The sequence below is a fragment of the Andrena cerasifolii genome, chromosome 14 (genome assembly GCF_050908995.1).
Source record: "Andrena cerasifolii isolate SP2316 chromosome 14, iyAndCera1_principal, whole genome shotgun sequence".
Taxonomy (NCBI): Eukaryota; Metazoa; Arthropoda; class Insecta; order Hymenoptera; family Andrenidae; genus Andrena; species Andrena cerasifolii.
Window position 1 is genome coordinate 10,872,140 of NC_135131.1, and position 17,376 is coordinate 10,889,515.

General features: G+C 41.0%; 1 protein-coding gene across 7 annotated transcripts in view; it reads left to right on the forward strand.

The window, feature by feature from the left end:
• Positions 1–339: 339 nt before the first annotated feature.
• LOC143376298 (multiple PDZ domain protein) overlaps positions 340–17,376 on the forward strand; it is an 84,217-nt gene continuing 67,180 nt past the window's right edge. For 3 of the 7 annotated variants that reach the window (XR_013087064.1, XR_013087065.1, XM_076826443.1), the window contains exons 1-5: positions 342–540; positions 782–850; positions 925–1,307; positions 1,387–1,512; positions 1,856–1,971. Coding sequence is in view for 5 of the 7 variants with exons in the window: in XM_076826443.1 (XP_076682558.1) it covers positions 835–850; positions 925–1,307; positions 1,387–1,512; positions 1,856–1,971 (641 nt within the window). In the remaining 2 variants the exon portion in view is untranslated. Of the gene's footprint in view, positions 541–781; positions 851–924; positions 1,308–1,386; positions 1,513–1,855; positions 1,972–17,376 lie in introns of all 7 variants that reach the window. The other 4 variants (XM_076826446.1, XM_076826447.1, XM_076826448.1 and 1 more) reach the window with 3 other exon arrangements.

The following is a 17,376-nucleotide window of genomic DNA, read 5'->3' on the forward strand; positions in this document are numbered from 1 at the left end:
CACTGTAGTTAAAACTGATAAACTCGCGATTCTTTTTTTCCGAGATGACTTTTAAAGTGAAATGGTAACAAAGGTTTCAGAAATTTGCCTCTACATATTTACCCTTTCTCAATTTTTCATGTTTATTTATGAAGTGATAAACTTCATACTCTTCCGATCGAGTAACAAATCAGCGCAGTTAAATTGGAGTACGTAAACAGACAAAGGAATATAGTACAATGACATGGTGGCTCGCGGGCATTCAAATTTTCGCGCGCTTCAGTACACTCGAGATTCGAACGCGCCTTGGCGTGCTCCAAGTTCGAGCGCGCTTTGAAAGGCGAAAGTCAATCTATCTGCACTTTGCCAGTGGCAAGAACTGTCAAGTGCTCGATAGTTTGGTATAGTCAGCTGATAGCAAAATGCAATTACAAGCTTTCTGTGATATTTAACGAAATCGCTTGCAATTTTCGGGCGCGACTGTGAAATTCCTCGAGACTTACCGAACCGCAACTTGCTCATCCTCTGGTTGAGCTTCTCGAAAGAATTTAGGCGAGGCAAGTTGGCTTCATATTAATATCGAAAGTTATTCCACGACCACGTACATATTGATTTACGATAAATTCAGGGTTGAGCCGAAGTTAACAACTATTACAGTATTCAATAATCCCCGAAATCTAATGATTAATTCGAATTTAATCGACTCTCAATTCGTTTCTGAACAGCGTTCAGATAATTTTGTATTTAAGCAGTCTGATATTCTTAAATCGTATTTCAAGTTACATATTTCTTTCACAGGCAGACACAAGAGGATTTTTATACTTGTTTAGTGAAATTGGAACCAACAGGATCAAAATGCCTTTAAGCACAGGTAAACCAGATTTTGGGCAAACTCAGCCGAAGTGACTTGTATTTCTTAAAAATTTAATCCATTTATCGTTTCAGACATATCTACGGCGCTCCGCCTGCTGGAGCAAGTCCAGGAGCGCGTGGAGGAATGCGATGATCCTAAACTACAGCTGCACACAACTCAAGACATAAAATCGTTATTCTCCTTACTGGAGGATCCAGTGTTCCGCAGTATAGTGACAATTCAGGACTCCTTGATCGAGTTGAATACTCAATTGGGACAGCATCCGTCTATTCTGGCTGGGGATTTCGATATTAATATCAGTGGACAGTTGGAGCTTTCCGTTCCCACTACTGCGGTGCAACCGCTCGGGCCAAACATGTACCAGGATTTATATCACGATAACAGCGAGTTGGAGGATCAACGGGTTCCTGTCGCTCCGCTGGTGCACAGCAGCAGCGAAGATACAAGCGTACAAGTGAGATTCTGTCTTAGCTCCGCTTAAAATTTATGTATTCGCTTCTGGCATGGATTGCTCAATTTTTATCGCGCTCTAGGTCACGAGTCCCAGCCTCGTCTCGGAAGTTATGGGAATGCCTCCAATTACGACAACTACGTATGCTAAGGAGTTCAAGAAGGTTATTGAATCTGCAGCAAAGGGTCGTCAGGTATTTACTGTGCAGGTGTGTAACATATTGCGATATTAGTTTTGTTTTTTTGTAATATTATCGGGGGATGCGCGATTTAAGGGGTAATGCCACTGTAGAGCTCGGAAAGACAGCCTACTGTTTTTCAGAAGAAGCTTCTTTTGTTGAGCTGAGGCGCAGCCATTTGATATTAAAAATTTTTTTTAAAAATTGTGATCATACTTCAAGGTATGTACAATAAAGGCCTTCAAATAAATTTTGTATTCCATTCGCTATACTCGCATAAAAAATTCTCAAAATCAGGCTGTCTTTCCGAACTTTACAGTGGCATTAGCTCTTAAGTTATTTTAGATATAAATGCAATTGTTTTGTTGTAAAGCTATATAAACCGGAGGGAACCAGCTTGGGATTCAGTGTCGTTGGTCTTCGCAGTAAAGACAAAGGAGAACTTGGAATATTTCTGCAGGAGATACAAGCAAATGGCATAGCAGGCTGGTGAGTCAAACTTGTTTTTGTAGAATTCATTATTAAATGGTAGTATAAATTATAAATGAAGTCGGTTATCGTTTATCTGGCTTATTAAAACGATCTACAATTGACAACAATTTCATTCTCAACTTTCGATCATGAATGTCATAAATTACGAATTTGCTCTAATTAATGTGGAAGTAATTATAGTTTCTCTCTTTTTAAATTTAGTTATCAAAAAAGTTTACATACGTGTAAACGATAGATTTCTCTATTGCATCATATTGGATACATTGGCAAATAAAATACGCAGTATTCGCTGTGGTGTGTAAAAAATATGTACAAAGCCTTTTTAAGCTTATTGGTCCTTCCGCGTAAGAAATAATTCCTTTCGCTCTACACACCGTTTACAAGTTCATATCTTAGGTACATATCTATGACGGTCGTAAAGAGTTCGCGTGTCGCTCGCAATATTCTTGTTTACCAGGCAAGACGTTGTGAACAGTAAGTCTAACGCGACATTAGTAGAGACATCGGAATACCTGAAAACATTTTCATAGGGTGGATATACCTAAGTACATTTCTATCCGCATCATTGACTTCTACGAAATTCTGCGAGTGATACTTCGAATTATCCACTTGGCAGAAATAGTAGTAGTTTCAAAAAAAGGTAGAAGAAATTAAAAACTGTGTGAATATATCCAAAATACCACCAGTCACATAAGTGTTTCTTGTGGAAAGTCACGTGAGTAATTTTATATCATGTTTTGTGATTGAAACAACGGATCAGCATTGAATATTTATGTATCACTATATTCACAAAATTTAAAATATCCTGTGTCTTCGATCGCGTTATGTCGATGATACCGAAACCGTACACATTTTAATTTCATCCCCCGTTTTTGTAAAGGGAATCCGAATTCTAACCGAAACGAAAGATCAATCATCGACTATTCATTTCTATTATCACAAAATTCAAAGCACTACTCATCAATCACGGGGGTGTCAACAATACGCCAGAAATTCTGGGCCAAAATGAAAGATCAATCACTAAAATACTCATTCATTTTAGATTCCACAAAATTCATAATGTACTCCTCATCGATTTCAAAATATCAAGGAAACCATACGAACACTCATTTCAACCCCGTTCCTCAATTTTCTAAATAGCACTCAGGTTTCGAGCATAATAAAACACGAACCACAAATCCATTGATTTTCATGTCCAGAAACTTCATAATACCCCGCTTCATTCATTTCTGAAAATTAGGGGGTGACAATCCCGGGTTTGACGTTCTCCAGGGTAGTCACCTCCCTCGTAGCGCGCGTTTCTTGGCACACCCTGTGCACCCAGTGCGTTGATCGGCCGGCCCGTCGCACGCATGCCCCGTTACCCGTGTCCGGAAGCTTCGCCACCGTCGAGAAAACGATGCTTTCGAAAAGAGCCCCCCCACTTTCAGTGAGCCAGTCTTCGACGGGTCCTCGACGGGAAAGGTCGCGGTGTCCTAGCCGCGCAGCGGTCCCGCGAACACGTTCGTCATTATTATGCTCGCCAGTCGCTGGTCGTTTCACCCCTTCCTGGCCGCACGTACCACCAGCTCGTTTCTTTTCCCCCGTTCGCTCGCGGCTCGGTCCTCTTAGCTCTCCCTACACACTTCCGCGTCGTGCGGCAAATTCTGTTGACCTTTCTCTCGAGGCGTGCGCGCCTGTGTATACAAGTGCGTGTCTGTGTGCGTGGGTGTGTGTGTGTCCAGTTTTCCTTTCGTTTTTTTTTTCTCTTGCACGACGAACTGTTCGATGCACCCCCGGCTCAACGATTTTCTGCTACCACGTCGCGTTCCGTCGACTAGCAACGCTCGAGAGATGTAGCTCGTCAGGCGTTTGTTATCGGCCTTCCCTGCCTCCACATTCTTTTTTTTTTATTATTATTATGCATACACGCTGTACGTGACGCGTAGAATCGGGTCGGTAGGATGACTCTTTGATGTTTGGTGATCGCGAGGGTGAGTGAACACGAGGAACAGAGGGCTGTGCTGGTGTGAGGCTCGATCGCGGCCTGGTCGAACGAAATCTTCAGGTGGTACGTGTCTCTTCTTTCCCTTAAGCAATCGAGGGTTGTTTCCTTGCTTTTCTCTTTTTTGCGAACTCTTAGTTTTAAGATGCGGGTGATAGGGGTGAGCTGGGGCGAGGGAAACTTTTGTATCGTTCAGAATAATTAGGGGATTGCTTGGTAAGATTATGTACATTATATTATGATGTGGTCAGTGGATTTTGAAAGTTCTAATATATATTATGGAAATGTTTCTGTATTAAATATGGGGTCTTTATCCCAGATTTTTGGTTACGCTGATTGTTTCGGATGGGCGATAATTTTAAAGTACCCTAGTGGTGCACTTGAGTCCTCTCTGAGGATCGATGTGATTTTTGGAATTTATTTAATTTTAGTCATCGTGGTTAATAGGTGTCTAATTTTTATGTAAAATATTTAAATAAGGTTTTTATGATATTTAGTACTCTTTAGTGCAGGATAATATAATCCTCGTTTAATGAAATACTAGTGTAGAATAGAGCCTCGAGGTTTGTTATTGAATTGAAATTAGATACTCCACGGGCAGTGTTTCTTTTCACCCTTGATACATTTGGTTCGCTCCCCTGAATCGCGTGGAAACGTGATCCCCCCCAATTGCGTTTAGCGGCATACAATAGATGCAAAATAGGGGGTGTAAACGTTCGAATGAGAAACTGTTCTAATTTGCGTACACGAAAGGCAGAAAAGCGTCAGATCGATCCGAATGTACGTAAATAGCGCACACACGCGCGCGCCTATTCAAAGAACTCGAATGCTATTAAGATATTTATTGTCACACAAATTGAACTTACATCGAGATTGATCGGATTGCTCCTCCGATTGCAGTTGGTCTCGCAAGATTTACTTTTCGATTCGGCCTCTTTCGTTTCGTTCTATCGCGATTTCAGGGGAGAAAAACGAGCGTAAACTTTGAAGTTTATGGGCGTTCATACAATTTATTTCGAAATAAAACTCAGTGATTTTTATTAGAATTTGGAAAACTGGTTGAAAGTTTGGTAGTAGGGTAGATCTTCAATCTGGAGTCATCTGGGCGCATTCATCTTGGTGATAAATTTTATTTGGTAATCACGATTTAAAATTAATTTAGGGGTATGTTTTAGTGTAGCACGAATTTATGCTATTTTATTTCTGTGATTTTTCTGATCAAAAGAAGCGATGGTAACGCAGTATTTTTTACAATTAGTTACCATCCAAATTAGTTAAAATTATCGAACATTCCTGTCCATTTCCCTCTTTTCCTTTGAATAACAAACTCAATAATATTTTTCGCATCGGGCATTGGAGAGCTCGAAGTTCAGTTTTTACAGTTCCCATTCGATTCTCGAGTACCGTAATTTCGGAGGTAGATCGCGATAGAAAGCAGACCTACATTCGCAGAGTAAAAAGAGAAATAAAGGGTCGAATAGTCTCGGATGAAGTTCGGAGTTCAGCATAGCGTTAAAAAATAATGGTGTTTGCGTTGGATCGGGTACGAACGCTGCGTTTGCGTCAGGTAGAGGCGGTGGAAAAATCGCATTTCAGATCTGCAAGCGATCGAAAAACTTGTTTCCCGGCCGTTTGAAGCTGCGATAAAAATACCTAAACGCTCGCAACAAATAACGAATAAATATCAAGGTTGAGACTGATCCAATACTCTCTCATGATTTTCAAGCAACTGGGCATTTAAACACCTATTCAGAAGATTTGAAAGAGGACGTACTTGGTATCGACATTTCAAATTGATACATGCCACGGTGGTTTCGAAATGATATCAGTATCGATGCAATGGAATCAATTTAAGTACTGAATGCAGAGAATCAATGGACAGATATTATTTAACTGATGATTGAACGCAGATAGATTATAAAGTTCGTGGTACTTATAATAATGTGAAAGTATCAAGATTGATAGCATCCAAAATGTAATTATAAAGAATCAATATTTTTACACGTATTTTTAATATGATAATATGAAGCATGTTTTCGGTGGTTTGACGTTGGTGGAGGTTACAATTGAATTCGATGTTTCCTGCCAGTTCAAATTTGCCTGTGCCTCAGAGAATTTCATACATGCATGCAATTTTCAATGTTTCACTGATTTCGTAGTGCATCCGCCCCCTGTGGTTCCAACTAATTCTGTGCTACGTGGGCCGCGAGAGACTCAGCAAATTTATGGGAAGAGAAACTTTTATTCACAGTGAAACAGAAAAAGGAAAAAGTAACGTGAGAACGAGATTACAAAATCTGAATTTCTATACTGACACAGAACGCGTTGAGGTGTCTTTATCTATTTCTTGAGCAACAGCTTTCAGTTTTCGACTGTAGCATAGATGTGTCGCAAGATAATTAAAGAGTCCTTGCAGAAAACACTGACTTTAAATTATTTACAAAATTTGATTTGTTTTTTTTTTATGCTAAATATGCTTATGTATGCAACAATCCAAGTGCAACGCAAAATTTTCTATTTTTTTTTTGCATTAATATGTATAGCTCAAATTCATGAAAAAAAATTGTATTTTTAGAAAGCACTGTACGTGCCACCTCTTAGTTGTAGAGAAAACAGAATGTGTCATTCATTTAAATTTACAAGCACTGTAAGTGCCAATCCTGCATGTCCCTAGCTAATTGGCTCTTGCATTGTTTTCTATAGAAGTGGCGTTGGACGTACTAGCGGTACCATTTTTTAGCATTATTGGTCACTCATTTAAAAAAGAAAATTGCATTGAAATTCTATATTACTGTATTACCATAGGCACGTAGTACAATTTCCGACAAAAAATTCCTATTTTAATTTTGGCACTTACAGTGTTTCCTACGAGGACTCTTCAAACGTAAAATCATCCTTCTTAACAAAATTTTGTCTCGATTATAAAAGTGTTACGGAACGGCTATGATTCCTCAGCCTATTTGAGGTAAAAACTTTTTTTCGCCAGAAAGCCTGATTTCATAGTTGCCTTACGACAGAACAAGTGAACACATGAAAATCTCCGTGTGCGTGGAATTGAAAACGTCAGGTGTTCTCGTGGCTCGTTACCCTTCAACCGTCACAAAGTGCACAGATAAGTGAAGAAAGGTGTAAAATCGTGTTTTTCTCGACCCTGGCTCCGTTCTACGGGAAAGCTGGTATGCACACGCGTTTCGAACTGGGTTAGATCGGCCGTAGCACGTCAGCGATCTCGCATTCTACTTCACCGTGAAATTATTCCTTTTTCTGGATTATTTATGCCTGCTGGTTCGATGCTAGCAATCCAATCGCGAACGATATTGCTGGATCGATGTCTACACGTTCGATAAACAATCCCATAGTGCCTGTCGTCGCCGTAACACTTCACTAGGATGAACGACATCAGAACGATCCTTTTATTACCCCTACGTTAGTTCCACGAACACTTGCTGCCAAATGAAAAAACACAGCTTACCCTTTTCACGGGTAGAATACAGTTGAACTCTTCGAGGTGTTACTAGCGGATTAAATTGAAGATATAGGGATATGTAGGGATTATTATTATTATTATATTTAGGTAACTAGGATGTAGCATTAAAAAATATCGAATCAAAGTTTCTTGGGGTCCATTAAATTTGAAGGCCACTGTACAAGGAAGTCACTTCTGTAATCATATTTTTATGAATCTTGAACGTTATTAATGGGGGCGGAGATATGAATATTGAAATATGGAAATATGGAAATATGGAAATATTGAAATATTTTCTTATACCTCTTCGCGATTCATTAAGAAGATTCAATCCCTAATAAAGCGTGGTTCGTTACGTGTCGATTGTGCTGATTCCTCGCGTCAACCTGAGATTTTTCAATTCTTCCGAGCAGCTAAAGCGCACCGATAAAGTTGCTTACCAAAGGCGATCGTGCAACTAGGGATTCAACTCTGATCGAAGAGGGGAGGATTGCGGACAACTCGAGGCAGTGGCGATTGTAGTTGTTGCTTGTCTCTGTTTAGCGATAGGGCGAAGCACGTGTACAGGGGTAGTTACTTCAACGAACGATATCGTGTTTCTGACATAGTCGACACGCCACGTTACTAAGTCGTAACGTGGAAATTGATTAGCTCTTAACTCGTTGTGTGCCACCTTTGGGGTGGTAGATCAATACGACCCCGCGTCTCATTCATTCGACCTAAGAAGGAGAAGTGTCGCCTTACCGCCAGGGAACAATCGATTTCTTATTTTCAGAAGCCGAATATGCTCTCTGAAGTACTCACGATACTCTTTAGTCGCTGTATTCTGCGTTGATGTTTGATCATTTTTTAATCAAACACCAGTAATTGAGCAGAATTACACGATCATGGATTTATAGTTTCGGGTGCAAGGTTTATGACGAGTAATCCCCCTTAATTCCTCCGTCGGGGGCGTACAACCCTCCATGGAAAAGCTAACCCTCGCTGATGATTCTTGATGATTCTGAAATAAATTAAGTGATATCTTTTAACCGTACGTCTAAAAGCATGTATGTACTTTTATTAAAAATCACCATATTGATAGCTTTAAATCCTCCGAAACGTTCATCTTGCGAATCACATGAATCGTCTTTCTATTATCACATTTGATCTTCGAAGAAATCAATTTTTCCACTCCCCCTTTTTCTTAACACATTTCAATTCAATTTCATTTATATTTTATTCTTTATTTTATATTACGTTATATTTTTATGCGTTACTTCATCTCTTTCAATAAATAAATAAAGAAATAAAATATCTATCGATAGTGTTAATTTCCAAAGTTCAAAATCAACTGAAATATTCGAATGTCACCCACCCCTTCGCGATATTAAAGAAACTAATAAAATACAGATTCTCCTGTATTTGTTACGCGAATTCCTGCGGCGTTTCCGTGAAATTCGATCGACCGTGACTCGAACGACGGCGGATACTCGAATTTGGAGGCGTCGAGATTTTCGCGAATCCGGATTATCCTCGGAAATGACGGACGCGAAGTTTGCACTGCTCTAGATTGGACTTGGGGATCTCCTTTCCAGCCCATCGCGCAATCGTTCCTTTTTTCCCAGCCCGAGCCTGTATTATTTTCACTTATACCGCCTGGAGAGCTGAATTTAGGCTCGACGTGCTCCTCCAGCGGCCGGTGACAATGAGGATCGATCCATCGACCGCGCGCCAAGCGGCCACCGTTGTCTCGTTTTTCAATGCACTTGTGTCCTATCATTTCGCCCTTTCGTCTACCATCCCCTGGCAATTCATTACGGCCAGCTGAAGATTTTCTGTGTGTCACTTGGCTTCGTTTGTTCGCGGGGTAGTAAAATACCAAACGGGGTAAACGGGGTGCTTCGGTGCTTCACGAGGGTGCTCGAACACTTTAGTGTCTTAATTTTCATCAATATTCCTACGATTTTTGCCTTTCACGTGGCACAAGATAAAAATAATTTGATCGCGGTTTTTAACTGTAAATTCTAGGGAAATATGGCAATTTTGTAAATACTAGGAATTGAGAAACGAAATGGGTTCTGTTTTCTTCAGAATACTTCCTACAAAATATTGCTTTTTTCATTAATTACCGATGATGTGAAAGAGATTTATTTGATATAATATCTGAGAGTCTATTGTGTCCCACGTCTCCTCTTCCGTTACGTATAAAATGGATCGCCACTTAGGTAATTTCAGCAATTTTAAAATAAGGCTACTTGGAAAGCCTTGGAAACTTTTCTCATTCGTTTCCTTCTATCGTGCTCGCCTCTTCGACGCAGACCTGGTCTGTCTTTGAACGGATGGCCCCCCTTTGAGCCGTAGATCCAATACGTCCCCCGATTCGTGGTAATATCCAGGAAGCCCCGGCAGTCGTAAAAATCTCTCCTCCGCGATTGGAAATCTTGTCTCTGCCACGTTAACCCCTCTCGCCCGTGAAACACAATAATCCATCGGAGCTCGTGGAATTCTCGTTGATTATCTGACCTCGCTGGCTTCCGACGTGGAACATCTTGTATATTCTTAACGAGTCCCGGGATCTCTTTCTTCGACCCCCATCAAGGCAAATGACGCTGCATAATTTAGTTTACGAGAGGCATCCTCGTTGTCTCCTTCGCGAGGCAGAATGTTCTGGTCGTGTAAAGTTGCCGCGATACTGCCCAAACTATTGGATCGTTTAGAATGTTCAGGAGAAATCTCCCGTTTGATGCAATTCACGTGCAGATCGGGGCGTATATTAAAATTCTTTACGTACAAAATATTGGTAAATCTGTTTTCGTAAAACGCGAGAACTGGGTATTTTTTTATAGTTCGCGTTGAATTAAATTTAGGTAAAGGGTGAAGTTTTAAAGCCCTCGGGATTGTTTTTTCTACATAGTTATTTGAATTCATTTTTATACTCGTCCTCAAAATTATTGGAATGTATACTACTTAATTCTGTCTTCATATGTGAGATGTTCTTTTCATATTACTGTGTTTAAATATTAATATTCTGGCGCGTTAATATATTTAACTACCATAAGTCTTAAAAATGAATAATTCCGAACGTTATTATTTTTAATATTTCTACTTTTAAATATTTACATTTCTGAATGCTGTTACTTGCATCATCTAAAATATTACATTTCGTAATACCATAAATATTGAGTGCCATTACCTTGTGACACCTCGAATTTCACGGCGAAGAAAGTCACGATCTTCGACTCACGTTCCTCTCAGTTAAACGTGGACAGTCGATAAAAGAACAACGCCTCGGAACCACACGTTAGATGGTCACCTCCTAACTAGCTGAAAGCGTACGACCCCATTCAGGAACGATCTTCTCCGCAGCGCCACTTTTATATTCCTCCAGTTTCTATTTTCTGGACGTGCCCCTTGTTCCGCAGCAAATGGAAATCCAATACAAAGATGGAAAGCTTCATAGAAGCTGCAGATATCGAAATATCGCTGTCCAAGGAATTATGGCTTTTTCCAAATATAGAGTCTACCGATTCCACTATTTAATTGACGAGGGGAGTGCACGAGTCTCGGGTTGCCAATTCAGTTAAAAGTTAAAATCGCGTACACAGCCAATACCGTAGGTATACAGTAACGGAGTCAATGCACAGACCTCATCACCTGAAACTTTCCGAAGAAATTAACTTCAAACTTTCACCCTTCCGAAATTCTGTATACATTTCTATTAGCTCGGTGCAAAAGTTTCGCTGTTAATAATTGTCCGAAATGTCTTTTCCACTGCTTACTTCTACCAGAAAAGAGGCAAAAGCTCTTAGGTAGCCAAGGAAAATACTTTGATTAAAAAAACTTTTAATACATTTTTACTTTTAATAGAGAACTTTGGTTCAGCAAAGCGGACGAACTTTTGCGCCGAACAAGAACGATACCAGTTTAACTCACTAAACGTCGTAATAATGAAAAATAAGTGGAAAAGTATACACGTATTGAGAATAATTATTATGCAAATTACAATTAGATTACCACTGCAATTTAATTACATTTCCAGCTTCGGAAAAATCGAGCCTGATTTTCTCGAAACATTTTGGGCATTGGGTTCCCTGAGTTTGACACGTTATTATACACGGTGTAAACTAAGCATCTGCAAACTTTGAAGCAAATCGGTGACCCGAACCTGCACCCCCCTTCTGCTCTGCGAGTGTTACTTCTGTCTAGTGGAAATGGGACGACAAGGCTTTATTCTCGCGGAGCATTGATCCTGGAGATCGTCTGAACTATTCAGCGTATTTTCAGATGTCAATCCCCAACGTCTCTTACCCCTGTGTCTATCTAATGCAATTTTAACGAGGCACAAAGTCGGTCATATCGCGCGAGTCGTTGCTTGATGGCTCATGCCGTTACACGTTCCCCTTGAACATACGGTCGATATTCTCTCCCCCTGAGTCGCCTGGGCGCCGATCGATTCCCCGCACTTCCGTCCTGGGAAATCGACACCTTCGATTACCTGTGGAAAACTCGTGGACAGGTCTCCCGCTTTTAAGGGCGAGACTGGGTGTGAAAGTTTGTTAAGATCTGGTTTCCTAAATGTTGTACGGAACGAAGGAAGGTTGTAATAAGCTTTTAATTCGGAGGAAGGGAATATTTGTAATTGCAAATTGCTGTAGTTGTTATTGAAAGCTCTGCAAGTGTAGGGATGATTAGACCTCCAAAAGTTTTTACTTCAAAATGGCCCATATTAACATTACCATTCGTTTCATATATGTACGTTGCATTTTTCGTATAAAAAATATTGGCATTTCTCGTTAGTTTCGTATCTTAATCGTTTGGTTCCAAACTTATTGCTAGGGGTTGTACCATTTGGTTCTTCAATAATTGGAGATTCTTCAGTTGTTATTGAATAAGAGATCATTCAGTTCCGATGATTATTATTTGACCCCTATACCATAGTTCCATCTTTCACGTGCACATCTACCATACATCCTGGACGCGTCACCGACAGTGGACGATATTATTACAGGATCCCTTATTGCGCAACTATCGATTCCACCTAAGCCTCCAAGGGTTCTCGAGAACGAAAATACAACGACAGGTTGTGTAAATCGTCCCCTTCATCTGGGGGTCGCATTGCGTAATTGAATGCAATTGCCTGTCAATGGATGCGCGTCGCGCAATCCCGTCGGCCTCCTTCGACTTATCGAGTCCGTGCACCTTGCCACCCTCGAAAAAAGCTGCTCTTTTCTGTCGGCGCGGTGCCTGATCGAAGAGGTCAGAGCGCAATATGCCTGCCACCCTCGTCCCTCTGCTTTCGCGATGCGATATCCGCGATAGATGGAGATACAGCCGAAGCCTCAGGAATATTGCGAGGGCGGGATTAAGTCGTCATTACCGAAATTGCCGCAATATCGACGCGATTTTTCGCCGCTCCTCGCGTTGGAAGGGTTTTCATCGTTCGCTAAGAAAATTACGTCTCCGCCACTTTATACAGAGTGATTCTTAGCGGTATGCACCGCGAATTACATCTATTAGGTCGGCGCAAAGGCTCGTTCCCTTTATTGAACCAAAGTCTTTATTGAAAGTAAAAATATGTTACGTGTTTTTTTAATCTTGATTGGAAAGTACTTGCAATTACAGTTAAAATTGCAATTGTAATTTGTCAAATGTAATTGTGGGGTAATTACAATTACAATCGTAATGGTTCTCAACTAAATTAACGCTTACAGAAAGTAATTGTAATTAGATTACATTTTGCCCAACTCTGCTGGGATATCTATGACCTTTTCCAACTTTTCTGGTAAAAGCACAAGTAGGTGTAGTAAAAAAAGACATTTTTAACAATTACTAACAGTGACTAAACGAATTTTCGCACCGCCCTAACACTTGTTCAACAGATACTGTGTGAATAAAAAATTTAGCTATATTTCATTCTCCTTAACCCTTTGCCTGACATGCCCGCGTTTTCACGCCGAGAGATTCTGTGCATGTGCACAGATTTGGCGCCTCTTCGCGTCGATATTTCCTGGGAAGCATCGAAAGTATTGGCCCAGAATCTACAGATGTTTACTTTGAAAACAAACTCGATCAAGGAGTTCGCTTTCTACGCTTTCCACAAAACTTTTCCCAGTAATGACGTTTGTTCCGGAAAGTCTGACCCTCTTAAAGAGGCATTTTGCAAAACGTAGCGCCTTTGGAGGTGTTAATATTTCTGTGAATGGTAAAGCGTGTAAAGAAGATGGAATATTAACGTTCCATCGGCGTGTTCAAAGGGAACGCGTTTCGCTGCCCGGAACAAAAGCACCCGGGGTGTTCCTTGCGCAAAGTCAACAGGCGAGCAACAATTTTCGTTGGTAGTCTCCGGTGACTCGGTTTGTACGCGGCGCACAGAAATCGCAACATACTGCAACGGTATACGTAACGTGAATATCAAATTCGGTCGCTGTGTAATTTGAATACAAATAGCCGTATAACTCGACGCTCGTCGAATCTTGCCACGTTTCCACGGAATCGGGGATCGATTCGCGCGAGAAGCATGGGAAAAGAACGCCGATACACATGGAACGGTTCTGATCGTTATTAATAGCGGGGAAACGTTGGGCGGACGCCCGCAGGAAACGGTATTTTTCATTTCCATCCGGCCACCGAACGTAAATCGTTTCGACGAGATTGATTTGGCATCAAATCGTCGTTTCCACATAGCGGGGAGGAGGCGCGTATCAGCGCGTCACCATCGTAAATCGAGTTACTCATCGAAATATTTCACCGTGCTCGCAATCTTCTATTATAAGAACCTTGGAACGTTGAACCAACGCCACGATGAGATAAATTCGGATCGCTTTGCGATTATTTGTCGGCCGGAACGAATTTTTCTCGTGGATCGCGTGTGCTTGTATTTCTGCGCGACGTATGAGAGTGTAATCAGAGTCATGCCCGCGTTTTTTTTATTATAAATCTGCGTATCTAGATCGGTAGAATCTGTATCTAGATTCGGTAAAAAAGAAGCTTATAATAGTAATTTTAACATTACTGTTTAGTCAGATTTTCTTCCCTCCATGTATTCTTCTCATTCAGATGATGAAAAGTAGGGAAAAAATCATATTTTTTTAACTGTGACTCCTACATAAGGGGAGTACACTTAAGGGGTCATTGTACTTTGATCGGCCGAAAAATTAAGCTATTTTTAAAGATTTTTTTGTGAGTAAATACCGTATAAAACGAAATAAATCTTTTTGGTATTTATTAAGCTACTCTTATATTAACAAATCTTTTTAAATTTGTATTGTATAATATAGGAGTAGCTTAATAAATTCCAAAAAGATTTATTTCATTATATGTTGTATTTATTGAAAAAAAAAAATAAGAAACAAAAAATAAAAAAATTCGCTAAAAACGCAAAGAGGACGCCAGCACCGAGGATTTCGTACCCTGGACGTGAAAATAACGTTCAAAAAATGGCTCGCTAACACTCGCACGAACCACCTTGTGCACAAATCCCCGTAGCACCGGCATTCTGTAGCGAGCTAATGCTGATGACCGATAAACACGCCGCGTTTATCCGCGCGGAAGGTTTCCTTCCTGTTCCAAAGCGGAGAAAACGAACAAAGGCACGAAATCAACTGTGAAATATTCGCCGAACGAAACCGGCCGCTAATTCGTTTCTCCCGCAGGAATTATTCCGGTCGAAACTATCGCTATTTAGCGTAAATCATCGATGAATTTCACGGCGCGCAACTTACTGCCGAACCGAGGCGCAGAATGGGGGAAACGCTCCGCCCACAGAAGCACCTCTGCGCGATCTGATTGGTCGACACTTCAAATATCTTTTGCGAAAGAACGGCTCGTGTTTAACGCGTGGTTTTAATTTTATTTTCACCTACTTAGTGGGTGGGATACATGGGAATAAAAAGAAATTGGTTTGAACTTCCAAAATTACGGTGCATTTTACATTTTTTTTTTTGTTTATATTTCTCTGTAGATTTATCAAGTATTATCGTGCTGAGCTTTTAGTACGCCCTGTGATTAACCCTATTTCAAAAGCAGTCATTCACTGCAACAGGTTAGCCAACAGCTGAACCCAGGTCAAGCCTAGCCGAAGTTTCGCCTGTTTCTTGTAGAAAGTACTCGGGCGCGTGTCGCAAGGGGAAAAAGTAATTCTATGGAAGATAAATTCGTTAAAAGCTCTGCATTAGCAGGTTGATTTCCCGCGGGTACACTAATTGTACACGGCGACTGGTGGGTGGAATGGCAAAATAGGCTGTTAAAGGAGCCTGCGACTACAACAACTATCGCAAACTCCCCCGAAGTTTGGTTAACGATGCAATTCCGCAAGAAATCTCGCGAGACGAATGCAGGAAGCTGCGAGACTAAACCGTGGACCCTGATATTCATACATTATTCCAATTTAATTATTATCATTGATAATACACTGTCACCAAATCGTTTTTAGTACTCAATGAATTGTAAAGTTGATTTTTTTAAACACGAATTTTGGTGAACAGAACGTCCAACATTTTCAATTTACATTTCTCTTGCAAAAAGCTTTCAGAGATATTCCTCGTTTCCAGACAATTGTGTTTTATTACATAGTCGTGTAGCTTCTTGTTCCTCTGGGTTTAAATTTAGAAATTGATTTCTTATGGAAACCCTGTGCGATGGATTACGCTGGATGTACGTTGTAAAAAGTGGCAGGGCGAAATGATGTTTTCCGATGTACCGTGAAAAACCGTGTGTCTTTTTTCCTGGAGTTGCGATATTAATGCAGGCACGTGATCCAGTTGCGCAGATGAAAATTCCTAGTTATGCTCCTCGAGGAACTTGCTTACGATTTACCACTGCATTAAACGCGATGGGCTCCTAGGTCAAGAGTCGAATAAAAATTCGCATCAAGCCCGTGACGTGTTCGTCGGGATGTAGCGGGCCACTTGAAATTCAATTTTATCGTGCGCGAAGCTCCACTTGACTTTATCGAACGGTCGTTTCGCTGTAACATTTCGGCCACTTAACGGCTGCGAAGGCGACGGCGATTCACCATTTACCTTTTCGTAATTAATTAAAAATAAAACGTAAGAAACTACAACTCAACTAGAATCCCTTATCAATGCCATTTCAATCAAATTTACATGGAAAATCAATGAAATCACTTTTTCCGAAATATCTATTCATCGCATTCTTCACCAAAGACAACGTTTCGTTTTTCGACTTTTGAGACAGCCTGTACAATCTGGATCCGATGACCGATTAACGTCTTAATTATCAGACCTCTCACTCCCCGCTTCCATCGTGGAAGCGTGCTGTGAGAATTGAATTTTAAATGTCCGCTTTCTCGTGATCGAATTCTTACGAGCCAGCGGAGTTTTTCGGTCCTCCTTTTTGCGCGCGCCTGTTATTCTTTGCCCCTCTTTTGGCCGGGAGTCACTGAAATAGAAACAGAAACAGTAAGAACGAGGTTGCAACGGGTGTAGCAGAAGGAAAAGAAGGAGCGAGTGGATGGGTGGAAAAGAAGGGTCGGGGTGCAGGGGGTGGGCGGGCGTGAGAGAGAGATTCGTTATTGATTCGAACTCGACACAGCTTGGGGTACAGTCGTGGCGGGTCGTATCGTCGATGTACGGAATCGACCGACACGAACCCGCGCGCAGAAATATGCCCTCGGTAGGAATGACGGATGATCGCGGCTCGTATCGACAAGCGATCTTTGGAAAATCCCCTTACGCCGCCGGGAGCAACAGTTTCCGCGTAAAAAAAAGGGAAAGGTTGGCTGTCGGTTCTGTTACGTGCGGCCGATATCTAGGAAATGCGGGGGAATCGATGGAATGAAAGAGAAATGTCTGTGTGAGCTAACTGCGAAATGAATGATGGCAGAAGTGTGATTACGTGGTATTGCACTTATTTCGATATTTCTTTCACGCAAACTGCACTTTGCATCTTTTATGCCTTAGTAGGTGTTTTCGTAGTCTCTCCTATTCAAAGTGGAAGTCGTCACTTTTAT